General features: G+C 46.7%; 4 protein-coding genes across 5 annotated transcripts in view; 1 reads left to right on the top strand and 3 right to left on the bottom strand.

Moving 5' to 3' along the window:
• The window catches only part of LOC309564386 (uncharacterized protein), a 114,899-nt gene extending 99,289 nt beyond the window's left edge, over window positions 1-15,610 (bottom strand). Inside the window, exons 1-3 of the mRNA XM_082269013.1 lie at window positions 15,397-15,610; window positions 13,999-14,112; window positions 693-816 (exon numbers count right to left, since the gene is read on the bottom strand). Coding sequence (XP_082125139.1) covers window positions 693-816; window positions 13,999-14,112; window positions 15,397-15,480 — 322 coding nt within the window. The 5' untranslated portion in view covers window positions 15,481-15,610. The remainder of the gene's footprint in view (window positions 1-692; window positions 817-13,998; window positions 14,113-15,396) is intronic.
• Window positions 1-24,596, top strand: part of LOC309562733 (uncharacterized protein) — an 86,259-nt gene that overhangs the window by 41,652 nt on the left and 20,011 nt on the right. The gene's annotated exons all lie outside the window — the stretch shown is intronic.
• LOC309562689 (uncharacterized protein) lies at window positions 6,765-13,986 on the bottom strand. Its single transcript, XM_082266971.1, has 2 exons — window positions 13,789-13,986; window positions 6,765-8,365 (listed from the first exon to the last, which is right to left on the bottom strand). The coding sequence occupies exons 1-2, from the start codon at window positions 13,871-13,873 to the stop codon at window positions 6,789-6,791; spliced, it is 1,662 nt and encodes a 553-aa protein (XP_082123097.1). The 5' UTR covers window positions 13,874-13,986; the 3' UTR covers window positions 6,765-6,788.
• LOC309562666 (uncharacterized protein) lies at window positions 21,830-23,681 on the bottom strand. The gene has a single exon (XM_082266943.1). The coding sequence runs from the start codon at window positions 23,674-23,676 to the stop codon at window positions 21,862-21,864; it is 1,815 nt and encodes a 604-aa protein (XP_082123069.1). The 5' UTR covers window positions 23,677-23,681; the 3' UTR covers window positions 21,830-21,861.

The raw sequence follows: 24,596 nt of genomic DNA, 5'->3' as shown, positions 1-24,596 counted from the left end.
ACCATGTCCATCACTTTATGACTACAGTGCACCCATCTTCTGATGGCTCCTTCCAGCAGGATAATGCACCATGTCACAAAGCTCCAATCATCTCACCACTGGTTTCTTCACCATGACAATGAGGTCACTGTACTTCAATGGCCTCCACACTCACCACATCTCATCCAATAGAGCACCTCTGGGAAGTGGTGGAAGGGGGGATTGGCATCATGGATGTGCAGCCAACAAATCTGCAGCAACTGCGTGATGTTATCATGTCAGTATGGACCAAAATCTCTGAGGAACGTTTCCAACACCTTGTTGAATCTATGCCACCAAGAATGAAGGCATTTCTGAAGGCAAAAGGGGGTCCAACCCGACACTAGCAAGGTGTACCTAATAAAGTGGCCTGGTAAGCGTATGTATATATATATATATAGTATTATATGTACAGTAAATTTTATAAAACTGGCAAAGCCTGATCTGAAACCGGCTTCTGTTGATTGAAAAGAATGGTCTTCAAATCAGCAGAGCTGAGAAACACATCTTAAAGGCACAAGCAAAAAAATGAAGCAAGCCAGGCATGGGAGGGGCTATGTCTCATAGGACTGGTCGACATTTTTTTTTTTAGTGCCCCAGAAGCAGAATAACCCAGTTGTCTACGAATCCTATGTCCCTCAATGGATAATAGAGAAAAATAAATGACAACATACCCGGTGATGTGAGGGGCGGCCGGTCCTCCATCATGACGTCCTTGTAGAGATCCTTGTGTCCTTCTATATACTCCCACTCCTCCATGGAGAAATAGACAGTGACATCCTGACACCTTATAGGAACCTGACACACACAATGATACAGTCACCATCCAGACACATCCCTTGTCTGTTACTGGATAATGTCCCAGAATTCCCGGCACCGCTCACCTCTCCTGTCAGCAGTTCAATGATCTTCTGGGTGACTTCTAGGATCTTCTTCTCGTTCCTTCTCTCTGCTGTCAGGGAGTGGGGTGGAGGATCATTGGGCTTCTTCTTTATAGGTCCATATTCCTAAATAATGAGATAATAAGCATTGAAAATACATAACTTTCACCTCTCCGGTCAGGTCTGTGTTTTATTAATGGAGATAAGAGTGATGTCATGTGACCTCCCAGAATCCTCCTCACCTCTCCGGTCAGGTCTGTGTTTTATGTTTTACCCTCAACTCGGAGCTTTGTCTCGTTCTTGGGGGGATTCACTGTATGCTGTTGGAGACTGATTGCTAGGAGTGTAAGCTGATGTATGCTTTTCCTGTTCGTCTGCTAGCAGCTATTCGTGAGGTTCCAGGTTGGACTGCTATTTTGTATCCAGTTCGGGAGTTTGGTATCCTGCAAGTAGCTGTGCCTGTTTCTCAGAAAGGGGCATATCGCCTAAACAGATTTTAACCCCTTGTCTGCTGAAACGGTCCGTTACAGTGATGTCATGTGACCTCCCAGAATCCTCCTCACCTCTCCGGTCAGGTCTGTGTTTTATTAATAGAGATAAGAGTGATGTCATGTGGCCTCCCAGAATCCTCCTCACCTCTCCAGTCAGCTCTGTGTTTTATTAATAGAGATAAGAGTGATGTCATGTGACCTCCCAGAATCCTCCTCACCTCTCCGGTCAGCTCTGTGTTTTATTAATAGAGATAAGAGTGATGTCATGTGACCTCCCAGAATCCCCCTCACCTCTCCGGTCAGCAGGTAGAGTATATCCAGGGTGAGGTGTAATATCCTCTCAGTAATCTGGGTCCAGCCATCGCTCTCCATCTTCATTGGTGGGCTTCCTGTAAATCTCGCTTTCCCACCTTCCTAAACCTTCAAAGAACTAAACAACCGAACAGACATCCTATCTGATGGGGATAACAAAGTGTAAAGTATATTATGACATAAATATTATTTTTAACTCCAGTAATATAATAATAAAAAAGGCAAAACTATCAAAAAATACTATAAAAATACCTTCTGGGTTCCAAAGGAAACCAAACAGCTCCCACATTCCAGCTTATCTCCCCCACTTCCGGTTTGTAATTTGACTTCCTGATTTTTTTTTTTGCGTTCCAGGCTTCCTGGTTTTGCGTTTCACTCCTCTGACTTCCGGCCTAGCGTCCTCGCACGTGTATGTGTTATTTTGCTTCCAATAATGGTCACCAGGGGGCGCGCGAGTCCTCACTGAAAATCCCATAGGAGCAAAACGGTGCAGTTAGCAAAGTTGGCCACTAGATGGGAGTGCTGAGCAGTAATGTTCAAGCATTAGAGGCTATATAGAACTCTGAAACCTAGATGACTAGGTAGAAGCTATCTTATCTTGGATATAATAGGAGAACCAACTCACTGCCTGTCAAATATGACAGCTTTTTAAATTGCCACGTTATCATGGCCATTGCACCAGCTTTATCCTGGCATTGTGACAGAATCAGAATTCGGATCTTGGAATTTAGATTTCGGAAATTTGGATTTTCTAACTCAAAACTCAGAACATGAAACCCTGAACTTGGTATTCGGAATTCAGTACACAGAACTTGGATCTTCAAATCTGTAACATGATACTCAGAACACTCAAGCCAGGACTTGGATCTCAGAATTCTGAACTTGGATCACTGAACTCGAGACACAGAACTTGGATCTCAGAATTTGGAACATTGTTCTTAGAACACGCAAGCAAGGACTTAGATCTCAGAATTCAGAACTCGGATCACTGAACTCGAAACAGAGGACTTGGATCTCAGAATTTGGAACATGGTTCTCAGAACACACAAGCAAGGACTTAGATCTCAGAATTCGGAACTCGGATCACTGAACTCAAAGCACAGAACTTAGATCTCAGAATTCGGATCACTGAACTCGAAACACAGAATTGGGATCTCCGAATCTGTAACATGGTGCTCAGAACATGCAAGCCAGGACTTTGATCTCAGAATTCAGAACTCGGATCACTGAACTCGAAACAGAACTTGGATCTCAGAATTTGGAACATTATTCTCAGAACACGCAAGCAAGGACTTAGATCTCAGAATTTGGAACTCGGATCACTGAACTCGAAACACAGGACTTGGATGTCAGAATTTGGAACATGGATCTCAGAACATGCAAGCAAGGTCTTAGATCTCAGAATTCGGAAATTGGATCTCTGAACTTGAAACACAGAACTTGGATCTCAGAATTTGGAACATGGTTCTCAGAACACACAAGCAAGGACTTAGATCTCAGAATTCGTAACTCGGATCACTGAACTCAAAGCACAGAACTTGGATCTCAGAATTTGGAACATGGTTCTCAGAACACGCAAGCAAGGACTTAGATCTCAGAATTCGGATCACTGAACTCGAAACACAGAACTTCGATCTCCGAATCTGTTACATGGTACTCAGAACACGCAAGCCAGGACTTGGATCTCAGATTTCTGAACTTGGATCACTGAACTCGAAACAGAACTTGGATCTCAGAATTTGGAACATTATTCTCAGAACACGCAAGCAAGGACTTAGATCTCAGAATTTGGAACTCGGATCACTGAACTCGAAACACAGAACTTGGATGTCAGAATTTGGAACATGGTTCTCAGAACACGCAAGCAAGGACTTAAATCTCAGAATTCGGATCACTGAACTTGAAACACAGAATTTGGGCCCCACGAATCTGTAACATGCTACTCAGAACATGCAAGCCAGGACTTGGATCTCAGATTTCGGAACTCGGATCACTGAACTCGAAACAGAACTTGGAACATAAAACTAGGAACACACAAGCCAGGACTTAGATCTCAGAATTCAGTACCCACCAACAGTACTCGCCAGCAGTACCAGCCAGCAGTAGCAGGCAGCAGTACACAGCAACAGTTCCCACCAGCAATACCTGCCGGCAGTACCCGCCAGCAGTACCCGCCAACAGTACTAGCCAGCAGTACCAGCCAGCAGAACCCACCAGCAGTACCAGCCCTGGAGAACAGCCAGCAGCCATACCCCCCTGGGGGACAGAAGCCACCAGCGATACCTGCAGGAATCCTGAGGAAGAAGTGGGTCAGTTGAGGGGCAGGTAAACTGCAGTGCATCCATGTGAAAGCAGCCTTAAGCCCCTTTCACACAATTGGTCCAATAGGGTCCACCTGTCTGTTTTTCAGGCGGACCCAATTGAACCCTCCATTCACCTCTATAGACCGGCAGATGTAAACGGACTTATATCTGTTTACACCCGCCTTTCTCCAATCCGATCCACTTAGAAAACAGAAGGGGATCTATGTCCTTCTGTCTGGGAAGATCAGAGGGCCCATAGAGTAGAGCGGGCTGTGTCCATGTCTGCTCTGCATATGCTGAGTGGACACAGACCTTTCATCTGCCCCCTTCACTTATTTTGGCCCGCGAGCCAAATGCATCCGTTACCAAGACGCCAAAGTTGCCCTCGCTCTTCAAAAGGTTGGGCACCCCTGCTGTAGGAGCATGAGTCCCGGATGGAGAGGTGCGCTGTAGCAGCCTTCCCCCTTAGTTTCGCTGCGGTGTGGCAGAAGGAAGGAGTCCCGGACAGAGAGATGCGCTGTACTGTAGCGCATCAGGAAACTTGCGGGAAAATCATAAAGATCTCCCATGAAGTTGATAAAAGTGTTAAGACCACCGCCACTGTCGTGGCTGGCATTAACACTTTCATCACTGTGGTTGGCTGGTCTCACTATTCTTCCCTACCTCCTCCACGCTGAGAGTATGGCATCAATACTGGGCTTTATTACTGCGTAAACTGGCACCAATACTAGGCTTTATTACTGCGTAAACTGGCACCAATACTAGGCTTTATTACTGCGTAAACTAGCATCAATACTAGGCTTTATTACTGCGTAAACTGGCACCAATACTAGGCTTTATTACTGCGTAAACTGGCACCAATACTAGGCTTTATTACTGCGTAAACTGGCATCTATATTAGGCTTTATAACTTCGTATACTGGCACCAATACAACGTTTTATTACTGCATAAACTGGCAACAAATCTAGGGGTTATTACTGCGTAAACTGGCACCAATACAAGGGGTTATTATTGCGTAAACTGGCACCAAAACTAGGGGCAATTACTGCGTAAACTGGAACCAATACTAGGGGTTATTACTGCATAAACTGGCACCAATACTAGGGGTAATTATTGAGTAAACTGGCACCAATTCTAGGGGTTATTACTGCGTATACTAGCATCAATACCAGGCTTTATTACTGCGTAAACTGGCACCAATACTAGGCTTTATTACTGCGTAAACTGGCATCAATATTAGGCTTTATAACTGCATATACTGGCACCAATACAACGTTTTATTACTGCATAAACTGGCAACAAATCTAGGGGTTATTACTGCGTAAACTGGCACCAATACAAGGGGTTATTATTGCGTAAACTGGCACCAATACTAGGTGTAATTACTGTGTAAACTGGAGCCAATACTAGGGGTAATTATTGTGTAAACTGGCACCAATACTAGGGGTTATAACTGCATAAACTGGCACCAATACTAGAGGTTATAACTGCATAAACTGGGCTTTATTACTGCGTAAACTGGCACCAATACTAGGGGTTATTACTGCGTAGACTAGCATCAATACCAGGCTTTATTACTGCATAAACTGGCATCAATACTAGGCTTCATTACTGCGTAAACTGGCATCAATATTAGGCTTTATAATATCGTATACTGGTACCAATACACGTACATATTTTTTTAAAAAAACAAAAAGGACACGCAAATTGAAAGATAAATGACCCTTGTATAATTTTTTTTTTCCCAATTAGATCATTGTTATTTGAAAGTGCATCTTTATTTATCAAAACATTACAATATGACACAGGGCACAGCCAGGAAACTCAATTTGCAAAGCAAGCACCCATGCTTGAAGGCAGCATGCTATAGGCTTGATCAAGGTCATCAAGAAAAAAAAAGTCTCTTCCAGTCCCAAGTTAGAAATGTTATTTGTTCTATTTCAAATGGAAAAAATACGAGGGGTCTTCAAAAAGTTTCCACACTTTGATATATATATAAATATAAATAAATATATATATATTGTGACAGGAAGTCAGGTAAATCTGTGGGGGTTGTCACAGACGGGAGATACATTTCTGCCTTGTTTAGACAATTCACCAATTACTATAGGGTGTCGGCTGCAGAGGTAGCCAGAAAGGTGTAAGGACGTTGAAAAAGCTTCAGCTATTCAGGATTAGGCAATTAAGCCTCTATAAATTATCCAGAGGATGACTACTGATTGAATGCCTCCTGGAGCTGTGTGCTTTAAGGAGAGCAGTGAGCTGAATGCCTCCTGGAGCTGTGTGCGTTAAGGAGAGCAGTGAGCTTAAAGACTTCTGAAGGTGAAGTGTTGGATTTTTTCTGTGTGAAAAGAAAACAAAGACTATTGGTTTTCTGCTGTATGACCAGCAGTGTTTGCCCAGCAGTAGGTTGGGACAGACTCCATAGGTAGGTTCCTGTGTGTGAAGGTAGACGCCCCAATTGGCCAGGGTTTATTTTATGTTTGTTTTATGCTGTTTTGGATGCATGCACTTGTTTGAAGAAAATTGGAAGAATAAACCATAGACCGTTGTTTTCAACCACTCCTCGGCTGTCTCTCTGTGTAACGAACCCCGCTACCGAGCTAACCCCTCACAATATATATATATTAGAGTTAACTAAAGTGTAGAAACTTTTTGAAGAATAATTGGCAGCATAATGTTCTTCAAAAAGTTCCCACACATTTATATATATAATAGAGTTAATAAAAGTGCAGAAACTTTTTGAAGAACCCTTGTATTATGCTGCCAAATAACAGGTATGCTAACTGGGAAGTGAACTCTCTGACAAGTGGGCCTTCTGGTGTTGACTGAGGTAGGAACGGCGCGTAAAGGACTTCCCACAGTCCGGACACACATAAGGCCTTTCACCAGTGTGGATTCGCCGATGCGTGTTGAGTCCCGTCTTCTGGGTAAAGGATTTCCCACACTCTGAACACGTATATGGCTTCTCCCCAGTGTGTGTCCTCTGGTGGGCAGTCAGTGCTCCACGCCTGGTGAAACACTTCTCACATTCAGAGCAAGTATAAGGCCGTTCCCCCGTGTGGATTCGTTGGTGGTTGACCAGCGCCGAGTTCAAGTGGAAGGATTTTCCACACCAGGAACACGAATACGGCTTCTCGACCAGATGCCTCCTCTGGTGAACAGTCAGTTCTCCCTTACGGGGAAAGCACTTCCCGCAATCGGGGCATGAAAAGGGCCGTTCCCCGGTATGAATCACCTGGTGCAGGATCAGCTTTGATTTGTGGAGAAAGGATTTGTTGCACTCTGAACACGAATAGGAGTGATCGGCGGAATGAATCCTCTTGTGAGTCTGAAGACGCAAGTTGCTGGAGAAACTCTTCCCACACTCGGAGCAGGCAAAGGGCTTCTCCCCAGCGTGGAGTTTCTGGTGAACGATGAGGTGCGTCCTTCGGGAAAAGCAACTCCCGCACTCGGAGCACTTAAAAGGTTTCTCGCCGGAATGAGTCGTCTTGTGAACAACGAGGAGCAAACGATGGGGGAAGCTCATTCCGCACACAGCACACACGTGGGGCTTCTCCCCTGTGTGAACCTGCTTGTGTTGGGCCAGCGACCGCTTCTGCGCAAAGCGCTTGCCGCACTCCTCGCAGGAATACTGTTTCTGCCCCGTGTGGGCCAGCTCGTGTTTTTTAAGGTCGAAGTTCTGGTTGAAGCCCCTCCCGCATTCTCTGCACACATAAGGCTTTTCCCCCGTGTGGATCCGGAGGTGGATGATGAGAGTGCTCCTCCTGATGAAGCTCTTCCCACACGTGGGACAAGGGTACGGCCGCTCCTTGGAGTGAGACCGCGAGTGTCTCTGAAGCGTCGATTTCTCCGCAAAACACTTCCCGCACTCTTTGCATGGAAACGGCTTTTCCCCGGTGTGGACCTTTAGGTGTCTTTTAAGCTTTGTCTTTTCCCGAAAAGCTTTCTTGCACTCAGAACACGTGTACAGTTTTGGGCTTGTATGGACTTGCTGATGTTCCTCAGCCTGGTCTACTAATGTTGCATCTCCTTCCACAAGATCTTCTTTGTGCTCTGATTTCTTATGGACTTGCTGATGTTCCTCAGCCTGGTCCTGGTCTACTAATGTTCCATACCCTCCCACAAGATCTTCTTTGTGGTCTGATTCATTATGGACTAGTTGATGTTCCTCAGCCTGGTCATGGTCTACTAATGTTCCATCTCCTCCCACAAGATCTTCTTTGAGCTCCGATTCCTGATTTATGGTGACTGTTGTGTTCTCTGTCTCTGTATTAACTCCCCCGACAAATTTGATAGACTCCGATTCCTCCTTTACAGCACGGCACAGCTGTGCCACCTCAAGCCTTTCAGGTGAATCTGTTGAATAGAAATACATTTGAGTTACTGGTTTACCTATGGCATGGGTGCTCCACCTGTGGCCATCCAGTTGTTGCAGAACTACAAGTCCCATCATGCCACTGCCTTTGGGAGTCATGCTTGTAACTGTCAACCTTGCAATGCCTCATAGGACTTGTAGGTCTGCAACAACTGAAGGGCCACAGGTTGAGGACCCATGGCTTATAGTATCTCCTCATTGGCAGAAGTGCTGTTATTTGCCTATATGAATGTGTGTGAAAAGTCCTAAACATCTGGCGCCCAACCTGAAGCCCAGGGGCCACATGTGGCCCTTTGACACTTTTTGTGTGCCCCTCAAGGCCCCTTCAGAACTCATATGTGTTTCCCTATTGCCCTGTTCTAGCAGCGATCTCTAGTATCGTGCAAAGAACTATCGAGAATGGCGCAGGTAGGGACACAGAGGAACTGGTCGGTGAACTTTACCACTGTCTGAACTTTGCTTTGAACTTTTTTCGATAGAAGTGGGCTGCCAAGTCCTTAAAAAAACAGTTTTGACTGATTCAATCTCACTTTAAAGCTCACCACGTCCAACCAATCACAGCAGATAAACATAAGATACCATTCTTTAATATCTCCATGCCCTTATAAGGAAATATTACAGTAGAATAGATAGAATTCATAACTTATATTCTTTATAAATGGTCTTTTTCACGTCTCTCTTTGCTCTTCTAATATTTCATTTTTAGAGATCAATCGTTTAGGACAGTGGTGGTCAACATTCTTGGTAAAGGGGGAGCCTTAAGTGCGGCCCCTGACATTGCCAAAGGGCCACACGTAATATTCAGTGTTGCAGACAGCAAACACAGAACCGGAGATGGTCAAAGACCATGGGCATGATGATGATTTTTACATAGGTTTTCAGTTTCTCTTTGCTATTCTAATATTGAACCCTCCTTCTGTCTCAACCCCCCCCCTCTCTCTCTCTCTCTCTCTCTCTCTCTCATCACCCCCCCCCCCAACCACCTCTGAAGTGGTGGGGCTTTAATAGGAAGAGGTGGAGCCAAAAGAGGAAGGGGTGCAGTTTACAGAAGAAGGGGTGGGTCTTAAACAGGAAGAGGTGGGACAAATTTAGATGGGGGTGGCCCAATTTTGAAACACTTCTTCCTCCTTGCAATGTCTGGTGAGCCTCAAGCACACAGCACCCAGCCTGTGAGGTCTGTGTAAACCTCCATGTAATCCATACAAAAAAATAGAAAGGCTGGTGCTATGGACATCGGCTAAAATATCCTTTATTTTAGCACATGAACAACAGTCAAATAAAAATCCAACGCGTTTCGGCCATCAGGCCTTAATCATAGGGGCCCAATTTTAGTCTTGCCTACGGCAGCACAAAACCGAATTCAACCACTGTGTGTGTGTGATGATTCAAGGCCCTGTCATGTTGTGTGGGATTAGGAAAGGGTTATGGAAAAGACAGGAGAGGCTCCAGTTCCAGTGTGAGGATTGTGAGTTTTCTCAGAGTTTTGTAATCCCAGGTCGGGGCGTGGAGTTTGAAGGTTCCAAAGAGTCTTGGGTGAGACTAAACCTTCAATCCTGTGTCTGGGCTTCGCTGGACGCCTGCAGCCTGTGTGAGTGCACAGGTATGCAGAGTCGTATCAGGCCAGGTCTTTTGACAGCTCCTAGCAGCTGGACACACAGCCTTTGTGTGAAGATAGTGGTGTGCTCCAGCCAGGGAGGGGGACGTTCTCAGAAGATGAGACCCACATGTTGGAGTCCAGGGGGGCTGGAGGGAGTCTGAGTTCCCAAGAACCCGAGGTGCTGGGAGAACTCTATCAGGAGGGGGCCCGTACAGCATGGCACTGTGACAAGTGAGACTTTCCTGATCTCACACCGTGGCAGGGCCTTGCATTGTTACACACAGTGGTGAGTTTTGGTTTCGTGCTGCCCTAGGCAAGACTAAAATTGGGCGCCCCTCCCCCCATCTAAATTTGCCCCACCCCTTCCTGTTTAAGAACCACCCATTCATTGGTAAACTTCTCCTCTTTAGGCTCCACCACTTTAAGAGGTAGAGGGAGAAAAAAAGAGAGTGTGAGACAGGGAGGATGAGAGAGGCAGGATAAGAGAGGGAGGGGAAGGTGGGGGAATGAGAGGGGGGGGGGGTGAAAGAGAGGAAGGGGAAAATTGGTGGGGGGAGAGAGAGGGGAAGAGGTGGAGGGAGAGAGAGGGGTGAGAGAGAGAGGGGGGCAGAGGGGGGGGGAGGGGGGTGAGAAAGAGAGAGAGAGAAAGGGGCTGAGAGAGTGAGAGGGGGGGAGAGGTGGGGTGAGAGAGAGAGGGGGTGAGAGAGTGAGGGAGGGGGAAAGAGGTGGGATTAGAGGGGGGGGGGAGGCGGGGTGACAGAGAGAGGGGGTGAGAGAGTGAGGGAGGGGGAAAGAGGTGGGATGAGAGAGAGAGGGAGGGGTGAGAGAGAGAGAGGGGGTGAGAGAGGGAGGGAGTAAAGAGGTAGGATGAGAGAGAGAAGGGGGGGAAGAGGTTGGGTGAGAGAGAGAGAGAGGGGGAGGGGGAAAGAGGTTGGATGAGAGAGAGAGAGAGGGGAAGAGGTGGGGGAGAGAGAGGGAGGGGGAAAGAGGTGGGATGAGAGGGGGGGAGAGGGAGGCTAAGAAAGAGAGGGGGGGTTAAGAGAGAGAGGGGGTGACAAGGGGCTTCACTATTCCCCCCACACTACACCAGGAGGTTCTCCCATGCCCCTCCCCCCAAAACAAAACGACACCCAACTCTCACCTTCCAACAGCCCGCCAGCTCCTTTTTGCCAGCTGTGTGTAGCGATGCTGCTGAGGCACAATCACAGCCCGGGACTCTGACCCACCCTGCTACTTCCTGGTTCGGAGGATGCAGCCGCCGCCGCCTCCGCTTTGCTCCCCTGTCCCCAAACGGTCAGCCCACGGCCTCCCCTGATGTTACCCCTCTGGCAGATGTCACCTGGGTGCAATTCGCACCCCCCGCAGCGATGCCACTGCTTTTAGTGTCCCTTTTGCCTGGGGGCGGCGCTGCCCCTCTGAAAAATGCCGCCCAAGACAAACGCCTTGTTTGCCTCACGGTAGATGCGACCCTGGTCACACAGCATATGAAAGACTACCATCGTAGGTTTACAGTCAGGTCCATAAATATTGGGACATTGACACAATTCTAATCTTTTTGGCTCTATACACCACCACAATGGATTTGAAATGAAACAAACAATATGTGCTTTACCTGCAGACTTTCAGCTTTAATTTGAGGGTATTTACATCCAAATCAGGTGAACGGTGTAGGAATTACAACACTTTTTAAGGGACCAAAAGTAATGGGACAATTGGCTGCTCAGCTGTTCCATGGCTAGGTGTGTGTTATCCCCTCATTATCCCATTTACAAGGAGCAGATAAAAGGTCCAGAGTTCATTTCAAGTGTGCTATTTGCATTTGGAATCTGTTGCTGTCAACTCTCAATATGAGATCCAAAGAGCTGTCACTATCAGTGAAGCAAGCCATCATTAGGCTGAAAAAAAAAAACAAACTCATCAGAGAGATAGCAAAAACATTAGGTGTGGCCAAATCAACTGTTTGGAACATCCTTCAAAAGAAAGAATGCACCGGTGAGCTCAGCAACACCAAAAGACCCGGAAGACCACGGAAAACAACTGTGGTGGATGAGCAAAGAATTATTTCCCTGGTGAAGAAAACACCCTTCACAACAGTTGGCCAGATCAAGAACACTCTCCAGGAGGGAGGTGTATGTGTGTCATCTTCACCACAGTTGGCCAGATCAAGATCACTCTCCAGGAGGTAGGTGTATGTGTGTCAAAGTCAGCAATCAAGAGAAGACTTCACCAGAGTGAATACAGAGGGTTCACCACAAGATGTAAACCATTGGTGAGCCTCAAAAACAGGAAGGTCAGATTAGAGTTTGCCAAACAACATCTAAAAAAGCCTTCACAGTTCTGGAACAACATCCTATGGTCAGATGAGACCAAGATCAACTTGTAGCAGAGTGATGGGAAGAGAAGAGTATGGAGAAGGAAAGGGACTGCTCATGATCCAAAGCATACCACCTCATCAGTGAAGCATGGTGGTGGTAGTGTCATGGCGTGGGCATGTATGGCTGCCAATGGAACTGGTTCTCTTGTATTTATTGATGATGTGACTGCTGACAAAAGCAGCAGGATGAATTCTGAAGTGTTTCGGGCAATATTATCTGCTCATATTCAGCCAAACGCTTCAGAAGTCATTGGACGGCGCTTCACAGTGCAGATGGACAATGACCCGAAGCATACTGCGAAAGCAACCAAAGAGTTTTTTAAGGTAAAGAAGTGGAATGTTATGCAATGGCCAAGTCAATCACCTGACCTGAATCTGATTGAGCATGCATTTCACTTGCTGAAGACAAAACTGAAGGGAAAATGCCCCAAGAACAAGCAGGAACTGAAGACAGTTGCAGTAGAGGCCTGGCAGAGCATCACCAGGGATGAAACCCAGCGTCTGGTGATGTCTATGCGTTCCAGACTTCAGGCTGTAATTGACTGCAAAGGATTTGCAACCAAGTATTAAAAAGTGAAAGTTTGATTTATGATTGGTAATCTGTCCCATTACTTTTGGTCCCTTAAAAAGTGGGAGGCACATATACAAACCATTGTAATTCCTACACCTTTAACCTGATTTGTATGTAAATACCCTCAAATTAAAGCTGAAAGTCTGCAGTTAAAGCACATCTTGTTTGTTTCATTTCAAATATATTGTGGTGGTGTATAGAGCCAAAAAGATCATAATTGTGTCAATGTCCCAATATTCATGGACCTGACTGTATATGATTCAAATAATTGATAAAGGAATGCTTGAAACATATAGTTACAATTTATTATGTAGGGGGGGGGGGGTGGACTATCCCTTCCCTCCAACCCCCCTACTGGTCAACTTGACATTGAACACTGAGATTGAAATGACAGTATATGATGTGCGGCACGGAATTGCTTTGTATAATGTTGATATTACTCAACACACCCCTTTATACAAAGAAATCATTCTCCTTCTTTTCTTTTTTCCATTTTTATATTCTGTATTATTTTATTTATACTGTGACTAATTGCTGTATCTGTTAAAGCTGAAGCTTAGTAGAGTTTTGGGGAGGATACGGCACCACGCAGGCAGCCAACACAGGTGGTTCACCCAGACCAGCGGGTATTGAATAAGAAACCCATCAAGGAAATGGTCTTCAGATCAGCAGAGGTGAGAGAGACTTCCATCCCTCTAAGGGCAAAGTGATGCAAATCAAACATGAGAGGGGTTATACCCCATGTGGGTGATCTACGTTTTCTGTTTATTAGTCTCCAATTATGCTGTAGGTGGCAGTATAACCCAGTTGTTTAGGAATTGTATGTTCCTCAATGGACTATAGAGAAAAAATGACAACATACCCGGTGATGTGAGGGGCGGCCGGTTCTCCCCCATAACGTCCTTGTAGAGTTCCTTGTGTCCTTCTATATACTCCCACTCCTCCATGGAGAAATAGACAGTGACATCCTGACACCTTATAGGAACCTGACACACACAATGATACAGTCACCATCCAGACACATCCCTTGTCTGTTACTGGATAATGTCCCAGAATTCCCGGCACCGCTCACCTCTCCTGTCAGCAGCTCAATGATCTTCTGGATGACCTCTAGGATCTTCTTGTTGTTGTTCATTATCAGAGTGAAAGACCAGGGATCCCTGGACTTCTTCAGGGGTCCATAATCCTACATAATGAGATATTAAACATTACATATATATAACCTTCACCTCTCTGGTCAGGTCTGTTTTTTATTAATAGAGATAAGAGAGATGTCATGTGACCTCCCAGAATCCTCCTCACCTCTCCGGTCAGGTCTGTGTTTTATTAATAGAGATAAGAGTGATGTCATGTGACCTCCCAGAATCCTCCTCACCTCTCCGGTCAGGTCTGTGTTTTATTAATAGAGATAAGAGTGATGTCATGTGACCTCCCAGAATCCTCCTCACCTCTCCGGTCAGCTCTGTGTTTTATTAATAGAGATAAGAGTGATGTCATGTGACCTCCCAATATCCTCCTCTCCTCTCCGGTCAGCTCTGTGTTTTATTATTAGAGATAAGAGTGATGTCATGTGACCTCCCAGAATCCTCCTCACCTCTCCGGTCAGGTCTGTGTTTTATTAATAGAGATAAGAGTGATGTCATGTGACCTCCCAGAATCCCCCTCACCTCTCCGGTCAGGTCGGTGTTTTATTATTAGAGATAAGAGTGATGTCATGTGACCTCCCAGAATCCTCCTCACCTCTCCGGTCAGGTCTGTGTTTTATTAATAGAGATAAGAGTGATGTCATGTGACCTCCCAGAATCCCCCTCACCTCTCCGGTCAGGTTGGTGTTTTATTATTAGAGATAAGAGTGATGTCATGTGACCTCCCAGGATCCTCCTCACCTCTTCGGTCAGGTTTGTGTTTTATTAATAGAGATAAGAGTGATGTCATGTGACCTCCCAGAATCCTCCTCACCTCTCCGGTCAGGTCTGTGTTTTATTAATAGAGATAAGAGTGATGTCATGTGACCTCCCAGAATCCCCCTCACCTCTCCGGTCAGGTTGGTGTTTTATTATTAGAGATAAGAGTGATGTCATGTGACCTCCCAGGATCCTCCTCACCTCTTCGGTCAGGCCTGTGTTTTATTAATAGAGATAAGAGTGATGTCATGTGACCTCCCAGAATCCCCCTCACCTCTTCGGTCAGGCCTGTGTTTTATTAATAGAGATAAGAGTGATGTCATGTGACCTCCCAGAATCCTCCTCACCTCTTCGGTCAGGCCTGTGTTTTATTAATAGAGATAAGAGTGATGTCATGTGACCTCCCAGAATCCTCCTCACCTCTTCGGTCAGGCCTGTGTTTTATTAATAGAGATAAGAGTGATGTCATGTGACCTCCCAGAATCCTCCTCACCTCTCCGGTCAGCTCTGTGTTTTACTAATAGAGATAAGAGTGATGTCATGTGACCTCCCAGAATCCTCCTCACCTCTCCGGTCAGCAGGTAGATGATTTTCAGGGTCAGGTTTAATATCCTATTGGTAATATGGACGCCGTCGTCCCCGTCCATCATTAGCGGAACGGTCAGCGGAGGATCCCGCTTATATCTCGCTCTTCACACCTTTTGGCTTTCCCACCTTCTGAGAAATACACGCTACGGCGATAACAAAGTGTATAGTATATTAGGACATAAATCATACAACACTTTACATCAGTAATATAATAAAAATAGGACAAAACCACCAAAGAAATACACTGAAACCTCTTATTACCTTCTGGGTTCCAAAAAAATCCAAAAAATACAGCCAAAGAGACCAAACAGCTCCAAACCCCGAAATTATCTCCACCCACTTCCTCTTTGTAATTTGACATCCTGTCTTTTGCGTTCCAGACTTCCTGGTTCTGCGTTCCACCCATCTGACTTCCGGTCTGATGTCCTCCCACGTGTATGTGTTATTGAGCTTCCACTGAAGGCCACCAGAGGGAGCGCGAGTCCTCACTAGTAACAAAACAGTGCATTTAGCAAAGTCGGCCGCTAGATGGGAGTGCTGAGCAGCAAACGCTCAGGTCAAAAGACGCTATAATAGAATTGCTGCTCAGCACTCCCATCTAGCGGTCGATTTTGCTAGTTGCTATGTAGGAAAAAGCTGACCATATTTTAGATGTATTAGAAGAACCAACCCAGTGGAAAAAATAATTATGCTTGGAAAAGTTATAGGGAAAAAAAAGAAGAGAATGACTAATAATAAGGTGGATGAATACAAAAAAAATAGGATAAAAATTGAGTTTTTAAAACATTTTTAAGTTTGCCCTAAGGAAGGGTTCTAATGGGCACATGCATGAGTCCAGCAATTGCTTTTCCTGCTTCATAGAAGTCATTGAAGATGATTCCAGAGATGTCAAATTCTATATTATATAAGGAATATGGATCAAAATATATTAAAAGTTAATGTGGCATAGGGGGCGCTCTAATGTCCCATAAAAAGGTCACACTACCTCTGCCACAGACATGCTTAAAGGCTTCCTGGTGAAGAGGAGTGAAAACTCCCTGCCAGTGTCCTACCAAGTGTGGGATGAGGACCCCCCTGGCATGGATGGTGCACACCATGCCCGAGCAGAGGCCGGCTTCGTGCCCCACCGGATGCTCTCCTCCCCAGACCAGCCCTTTCCAAGCCACCCCAGCTCCCCTCTGTATCCCCCAGCTGCCCCCTGCCAGCCAGTTTGGGAACCCAGAGTTGGTGCAGCCTGACCCGCCCAGTGAGCAGAGAGTACCTGGAGAGGAGCTTCAGGTTGGGATGGGGGTCGGTAGGAGGCAGGGAAGAGGCAGAGTGGGAGGGGGGTTCCCAGTCACTGCACCATGGGTCTCTTTGTCGTACTTCCCCCTGGGCCAAAAGTTGCCAGTCAGCCCCTGAAGATACCTGACCACCTTCCCCTTCAACCAAAGCTTCCCTGTCCTTCTGAAGAGTGACCCCTTTGTGAAATGACCAGGAAAAGCTGGATGATCACACTGAATTTTCTCTGTGCAGCACCCTCCTAGTTAGGTTGTTCATAGATATTCAGAGCACCCCAGCCCCCCTTATGTCATGAGCCCCCCCCCCCACCTTCCCTTACATCACAGTACACCCCCTTTACCTTTTGTTGCTGTCGGGAAAAGCTGAGGGTGGCGCTGGGAAGCAGAAAGTGCAGGGTCTGGAGATGGACCAGAGAAGGGCTGGGGTCAGCTATCAGAGTCTGCTAAAGGCTGAAGTCAGGAGAGGTAGAGACAATGGGATGTTGTGGCTGCACAGAGAGGTGCAGGATCTGTAGGAGGAGTTCTGTCCTTCTCTCTGCTATAGACTGCTGAGATGGGAAGGGGGGGCAGAGACAAGCTTCTCCCTGGCTGAATAGAGGAGTGCAGGATCTGGTGGAGGATTTCTGTCCTCTTCTCTGCTGCTGACTTCTGGGACACAGTGGGAGCAGAATAAATGGGCGGGGGGGGGGGGGGGTGCTGCAGCTGCAGGAGAGGGGCAAGGGCCACATGAAATGGCCTGGTGGGCCGTATTTGGCCCTCGGGCCATGTGTTTGACAATGAGCACTAGTGTGAGCAGTGGATACTTTGGTAGCTCCATGGAATCAGTACACCCTAAAATATGTCTTTCCTCTCCTTATAGTGATTGTAAAGGTTTCTTTTTATTTCTTTTTTAAATAACAAACATGGCATACTAACCTGCTCTGTTCAATGGTTTTGCATGCAGAGAGCAGCCCCAATCCTCCTCTTCTCAGCCACCGGTGCTCCTGCCCCCCCCCCCCCTTCCTCACTGAGTGTCCTCATAGCAAGCCGCTTACTATGGAGGCACTCATGCATGCTCGCTCCCGAGCCAGCTCTGTATGTCCATCAGACACATGACAGGATGAAGGCCAAGTCAAGAAGTCATCAAGAAGTCAACAAGAAGTCAAGAAGAAGAAGAGAAACATCGGAATACTAGTCAGAACCAGTTTATAAATGTGTATTTGCTTTGGAAGAATAAATCACCTTTAATGGTGGGTGTCCTACTTGGATGTGTGGATATTACTGAATTATGTAAAACTATTAGAATAAGGGTGCCTCGAGACTGTCCATAATTTTTAAAGGGTGCCTTGAGATTGTCCTTAATTTTTAACCACTTAAGCCCCGGAAGATTTTACCCCCTTCCTGACCAGGGCCTATTTTGCGATTCGGCACTGCGTGACTTTAATGGACAATTGTGCGCTCGTGCGACGCTGTACCCAAACAAATTTGACGTCCTTTTTTTTCTCACAAACAGAGCTTTCTTTTGGTGGTATTTGATCACCTGTGCGATTTTTACTTTTTGCGCTATAAACAAAAAAACAGCGTCAATTTTGCAAAAATAACAATATTTTTCACATTTTTTATATGAAATTCCCCCCAAAAAAAGTAAAAATCTAAACTTTTTAACATTTTGGGCCAATTTTTTTTTTACCATATGTTTGGTAAAAAAAAAAATCACAAAAAGCGTATTTTGATTGGTTTGCGCAAAAGTTATTGCGTTTACTAACAAAGGGAAAGATTTTTGTCATTTTTGTTGTTTTTTTTTTAACGCGTAATGGCGGCGATCTGCGATTTTTTTTTGCGGTACTGCGACATTGCGGCGGACAGATCGGACCCTTGACTGACATTTTTGACACTTTTTGGGTTACCAGTGACATTACTGCAGTAATCAGTGCTATACATATGCACTGTTACTGTAAAATTACACTGGCAGTGAAGGGGTTAACTTTTTTTGAGAGGGAGGGGTTATGTGTGTCCCTAGGGGCGTGATTCTAACTGTGATTGGCTGTGGCTTGAGGTGTAGGAACAGTGATCAAGGGTCCTACATAGTAGAACCGTATGATCACCATTCCTACACAGGGGAGAATGACAAGCGGTTTGTTTACATTAGCCGCCTGCCTTTCTCCCTCTGCACTGACGATCGCCGAGTGACCGGCGGACATCGGGTCCGCCGAATACACGCGCGGGGGGGGGTCCGTGACCACGCGGGAGCGGGAGCGCGCCTCTGGCGGCGCGCGGGAGCTCCCTAGACCCTCACAGGCTAGCGACGTAGCCCTACGTCGCTCTGCCTGTGAGGGGCTGACTGCCGATGTAAATAGTCGTGCGGCGGTCGACAAGTGGTTAAAGGGTGCCTTGAGATTGTCCTTAATTTTTAAAGGGTGCCTTGACTGTAAAAAGGTTGAGAAACACTGGTTTAAACAAACAAAGCACCGCTCCAGGTAGGTCTGCCATATCCCTTCCAAGGTCCTCACATGCAGGTGCTCGCCGGGCTCACAACCACAGAAACGAAGAAGAAGGAAGTGGATGGCTGCACACTTCAGTGGGACACTTTCCATATGTAAAAATACTTTGTTCCAATGAAGAATCAATAAAAAACACGACAGCACAAGGGCACAGGAGATCTGTTGACGGGTTTCACACCACAAGGTGCTTACTCATAACCTTATGGGTTAGGATAGGAGTAAGCGCCCTGTGGTGTGAAACCCGTCAAAAGATCTCCTGTATGCCACTGAAGTGTGCAGCCATCCATTTTGTCTTCTGGGCGTTTGAGTTTACTTAGAGGGTGATGTTTTTGGTGGATAAGGACACCCGGTAAAAGGGAAAAGAAGTCAGAAATTATTTTTTTTCTTTTCTCATATCATCTTAAAACAGGTGAAGACCGTTCTCAGGTACGTCTATCACTTTTTGAATCTGTATAAAATTACAACCTAGTGCAGACTTTCTCAACACGGGAACCCTTGAAATAACTTTCCGGTCTCAGGGAACCCCTGCTAAAAATAACTATATCTACAACTCATGATACATTAGTGTGATGGTCAGTGGGAAGAATGCTCCTTACACTTGTGGTCATTGGGAAGAATTACCCCCTTACAGATAGCTAAAAAGATCAATGGTGTCAGTGAGAGGCAGAAAATGCTCATCGCTCAAGGAATCCCTAGCAGCCTCTATGGTATTGAGGTGATTATACTCATGCGGTAGGTGCTTTTGCAATAAATTACGCCAGTGAAAACTGTATTTTAGGGCATGGCAGCCCACTTTTATTAAAAAAAAATGGAAAGTTCATATAAATAGCAGTTGCCCATGCAAGGGTTTTCACCATCAACAGTCAAATGAAAATGCTGAGCCACCTGGCTCCCTTGTCAGCAGCAGCGCTGCTCTTCTTACCAGTCCCTCTGATTGTGTTGCCCAGCTCTCTTGGTTAATTTGGCTCTCTTAGCCTTTAGTCGCTGCACCATGCTGCATGGCAGACTCCTGGTCTCTGGATTGGGGTTCTCCTGACACCCTGATAGGAGCCCATCTGACTCCTGGAACAAGAACTTCTGTCTTATGGCTGGGGCGCCTCTGGCTGAGACCTACTGGCTGGGGCGCCTCTGACCCCTTGTTGAGACCTCCTGGCTGGGGCACTTCTAACCTCTGGGTGAGACCTTCTGTCTTCTGGCTGGGGCACCTCTGACCCCTGGTTAAGGCCTCCTGTCTCGAGCACCTCTGAGCCCTGGTTTAGACCTTCTGTCCCCTGACCCATGGCTGAGGTATCTCTGATCCCTAGGTGGGACCTCCTGTCTCATGGCTGGGGCACCTCCGACTCCTGGGTAAGACCTTATGGCTGGGGCACCTCTGGCCCCTGGGTGAGACCTTTTGTCTTCTGGCTGAGGCACCTCTGACCTTTGGTTGAGACCTCCTGTCTTCTGGCTGGGGCTCCTCTGACCCCTGGGTGAGACCTTCTGGCTTGGGCATCTCTGACCCCTGGTTAGGCCACCTGTCTCCTGGCTGGAGTACCTTTGACCACTGGTTGAGATCTTCTCTCCCCTGACCCCTGGCTGAGGTATATTTGACCCCTAGGTGGGACCTCCTGTCTCGAACACCTCTGAACCCTGGTTAAAGGAGTTGTAAAAAAAAATAAGTTTTTTTTTTATCTTAATGCATTCTATGCATTAAGATAAAAAACCTTCTGGGTGTAGCAGCCACCCCAGCACCCCCTAATACTTACCTTGAGTTCGCTCTCTGTCCAGCGATGTCCACGAGTCCCTCGACCGTCCAGGACTTTCCCTCCTGATTGGCTAGTTCAGAGCAGCAGCGCCATTGGCTCCCGTGGTTGTCAATCAATGTCAGTTAGCCAATCAAGAGAGAGAGGAGGTGGGGTCGAACGGCAGCTCAGTGTCTGAATGGATACACGGAGCTGAAGCTCGGCTCGGGTGCCCCCATAGCAAGCTGCTCGCTATGGGGGCACTCAACAGGAGGGAGGAGCCAGGAACAGCAACGAGGGACCCGAGAAGAGAAGCTGCTCTGTGCAAAACCAGCTGCACAGTGGAGGTAAGTATAACATGTTTTGATATTAAAAAGAAAAACAAGACTTTACATATACTTTAAGGCCTCCTGTCTCTTGACTCCTGGCTGGGGCACCTCTGACTCCTGGTTGAGATTCCCCATCTCCAATTTGAGGGCTGTCTCCAAACTGGGAGCCCTGAGCTATCCTCAGGCTTGAGTATATAGTGACCCTGCACACTGGTGTACTCACAGAGGCTTTAGGCACCTGGTAAAATCCAGACACAGGATTGAAGGTTTCGTCCCACCCAATTCAGTTTGGAACCCTCAAGATCCAGGCTCCCAAAACTACAGGAATCCGGAGAAAACCAAAAACACAGCTTTTTCTTGTTCAGAAACGATAATCTGATACTTCACAATAACCCTTAATAGGAATTCAGAATCATTTTCTCCTACATTTATACAGTGGCAGGGTCTTGTACTGTCACAAAACCCTAGGCCTAGTTCCATGAAACCCTTGGTGAGAAACCCTGATCTAGTAGTTCAGCTCTTTACTTCCGTAAGGTTTATGAATGATTTTTGTTATATATGTTGGAGGGGTTCAAATGGGAAAAAATATATTATGCTGCATGCTGCCAGTAATTCTGTCAATTAGCAAGTATGCTAACTGTGAAGTGAACTCTCTGATGAGTGGACCTTCTGGTGTAGAGTGAGGTAGGAACGGCACGTAAAGGTCTTCCCACAGTCTGAACAAGCATAAGGCCGTTCACCAGTGTGGGTTCGCTTGTGGTTGTTCAGTCCTGACTTTGTGGTAAAGGGTTTCCCACACTCTGGACACGTATATGGCTTTTCTCCAGTGTGTGTTCTCTGGTGGGCAGTCAGTGCTCCACGTTGAGTAAAACATTTACCGCACTCAGGGCAAGTATAAGGCCGTTCCCCCGTGTGGATTCGTTGGTGGTTGACCAATGCGTTGTGCAAGTGAAAGGATTTTCCACACCAGGAACAGGAATACGGCTTTACTACCAGATGCCTCCTCTGGTGAACAGTTAGGTCCCCCTTACGGGGAAAACACTTCCCGCACTCTGAGCATGAAAAAGGCCGTTCCCCGGTATGAGTCACCTGGTGCTTGATCAGCACCGATTTGTGGAGAAAGGATTTATCGCATTCTGAACATGAATAGGAGTGGTCAGCGGAATGAATTCTCTTGTGGGTTTGAAGACGTATGTTGCTCGAAAAGCTCTTCCCGCATTCAGAGCAGGCAAAGGGCTTCTCCCCAGAATGGAGTTTTTGGTGACTGACGAGGTGTGACTTCCGGGAAAAACAACTCCCGCACTCGGAGCACTTAAAAGGTTTCTCACCGGAATGAGTCGTTTTGTGAACGACGAGGAGCAAGCGTTGGGCAAAGCTCATTCCGCACACAGAGCACACGTGGGGCTTCTCCCCGGTGTGAATCTCTTTGTGTAGGACCAGCGACCGCTTCTGCGAGAAGCATTTGCCGCATTCCTCGCAGGAAAACGGTTTCTCTCCCGTGTGAGTCATCTGGTGTCTTTTTAGGTCATACTCCCAATTGAAGCCCCTCCTGCACTCTGAGCACGAGTACGGCTTTTCCCCCGTGTGATTCCGTAAGTGTAAAACGAGACGACGTCTGCTGATAAAACTCTTCTCGCACGTAGGACAAGAGTACGGCTTCTCCCCCGAGTGAGACCGAGAGTGTAACTTAAGCAGCGATTTCTCTCTAAAACGCTTCCCGCAGTCCTTACACGGAAACGGCCTCTCCCCGGAATGAGTCCGCGAGTGGATCTTGAGCGTCGATCTCTCCGCAAAACATTTGCCGCAGTCCTTGCATGAATATGGTTTTTCCCCGGTGTGAACCTTTAGGTGTCTTTTAAGCTGTGACCTCACCCGAAAAGTCTTCCCGCACTCGGGGCATGAGTACAGTTTCGCACTCGAAGGGACTTTCTGATGTTTCCCTACTTTGTCTAAACAAGGCTGAGAAGGAGGCCCTTTGTGTATGGGCTGGTGTTGGAGAAAGTCGGAGCTGCTGGGGAAGGTATTTTCGCACTGGTTGCCAGTTTGGGTCTTTGTTTCTGCCCTCTCTGGTGGCGGTTTCGATGAACAGGCTGGCCCTGCTCTCTGGTCTCCATCCTGAAAAGATGTCAAGTCCAGATGTATGTTTGGTTCCAAAAAGTCTCCTTTGATGCCTGAAAATGATTTCTTTTTACGCAAGTCAGCTTCTACATCTGCTTTGTCTACCTCCTTTTCAATATGAGACGAAACGCGTCGTTCAGTAACAGGGACGTTGGTACTGTTAGGAGAATCCTTGGTAATTGGTGATGAATTTCGAGTTCTACGGGGCCAACAACCTCCATCTTCTTTCAAATTCAAATTCTCCTTTTTAGCGTGGGGTGGCTGTACTGTCTCTGGCCTTTCGGACAAATCTGTTGAACATAAATGTATGTGGGTTACAAGTTTATTCATGGTGTCTCCTCATGAATCCTCCTCCTCTGCAAGACCAGTGAGTGCCTCTAAACCTGTTTTGGATATATATATATATATATATATATATATATATATATATATATATACACACACACACACACACACAGTATCTCACAAAAGTGAGTACACTCCTGAGTACACACTTTGCTACAATGTAAAGTAGTGAGTGCACAGCTTGTATAACAGTGTAAAGTTGCTGTCCCCTCAAAATAACTCAACACATAGCCATTAATGTCTAAACCGCTGGCAACAAAAGTGAGTGCACCCCTAAGTGAAAATGTCCAAATTGGGCCCATTTAGCCATTTACCCTTCCCCGGTGTCATGGGTAGGAGTGGAACCAAGGGATGGTACTAGGAGGTGGGTAGGAGGGTGGAACGAAAAGATTGCACTAAGGGGTGGGTAGGGGGTTGAACCGAGGGATGGCACTAGAAGGTGGGTAGGGGGTGGAACCAAGGGATGGTACTGAGAGGTGGGTAGAGGGTGGAACCAAGGGATGGGACTGGGAGGTGGGTAGAAGGTGGAACCAGGGGATGGGACTGGGATGTGGGTAGAAAATGGAACCAAGGGGTGGGACTAGAAGGTGGGTAAGGGGTGAAACCAAGGGATGGTACTTGGAGGTGGTTAGAGGGTGGAACCAAAGGATGATACTGGTAGATAGGTAGGGGGTTGAACCAAGGGATGGTACCGGGAGGAAGGTAGGGGGTGTAACCAAAGGATGGTACTGGGAGGTGGGTAGGGGGTGGAACCAAAGGATGGAACTGGGAGGTGCATAGAGGGTGGAAACAAGGGATGAGACTGGGAGGTGGGTAGAAGGTGGAACCAAAGGATGGTACTGGGAGGTGGGTAGGGGGTGAAACCAAGGGATGGGACTGGAAGGTGGGTAAGGGGTGAAACCAAG

The sequence above is a fragment of the Pelophylax lessonae genome (genome assembly GCF_965119305.1).
Source record: "Pelophylax lessonae genome assembly, chromosome: 9".
Classification (NCBI taxonomy): Eukaryota; Metazoa; Chordata; class Amphibia; order Anura; family Ranidae; genus Pelophylax; species Pelophylax lessonae.
Note: the sequence above shows the minus strand (reverse complement) of the source record. Positions and strands in the feature narration are given on the sequence as shown.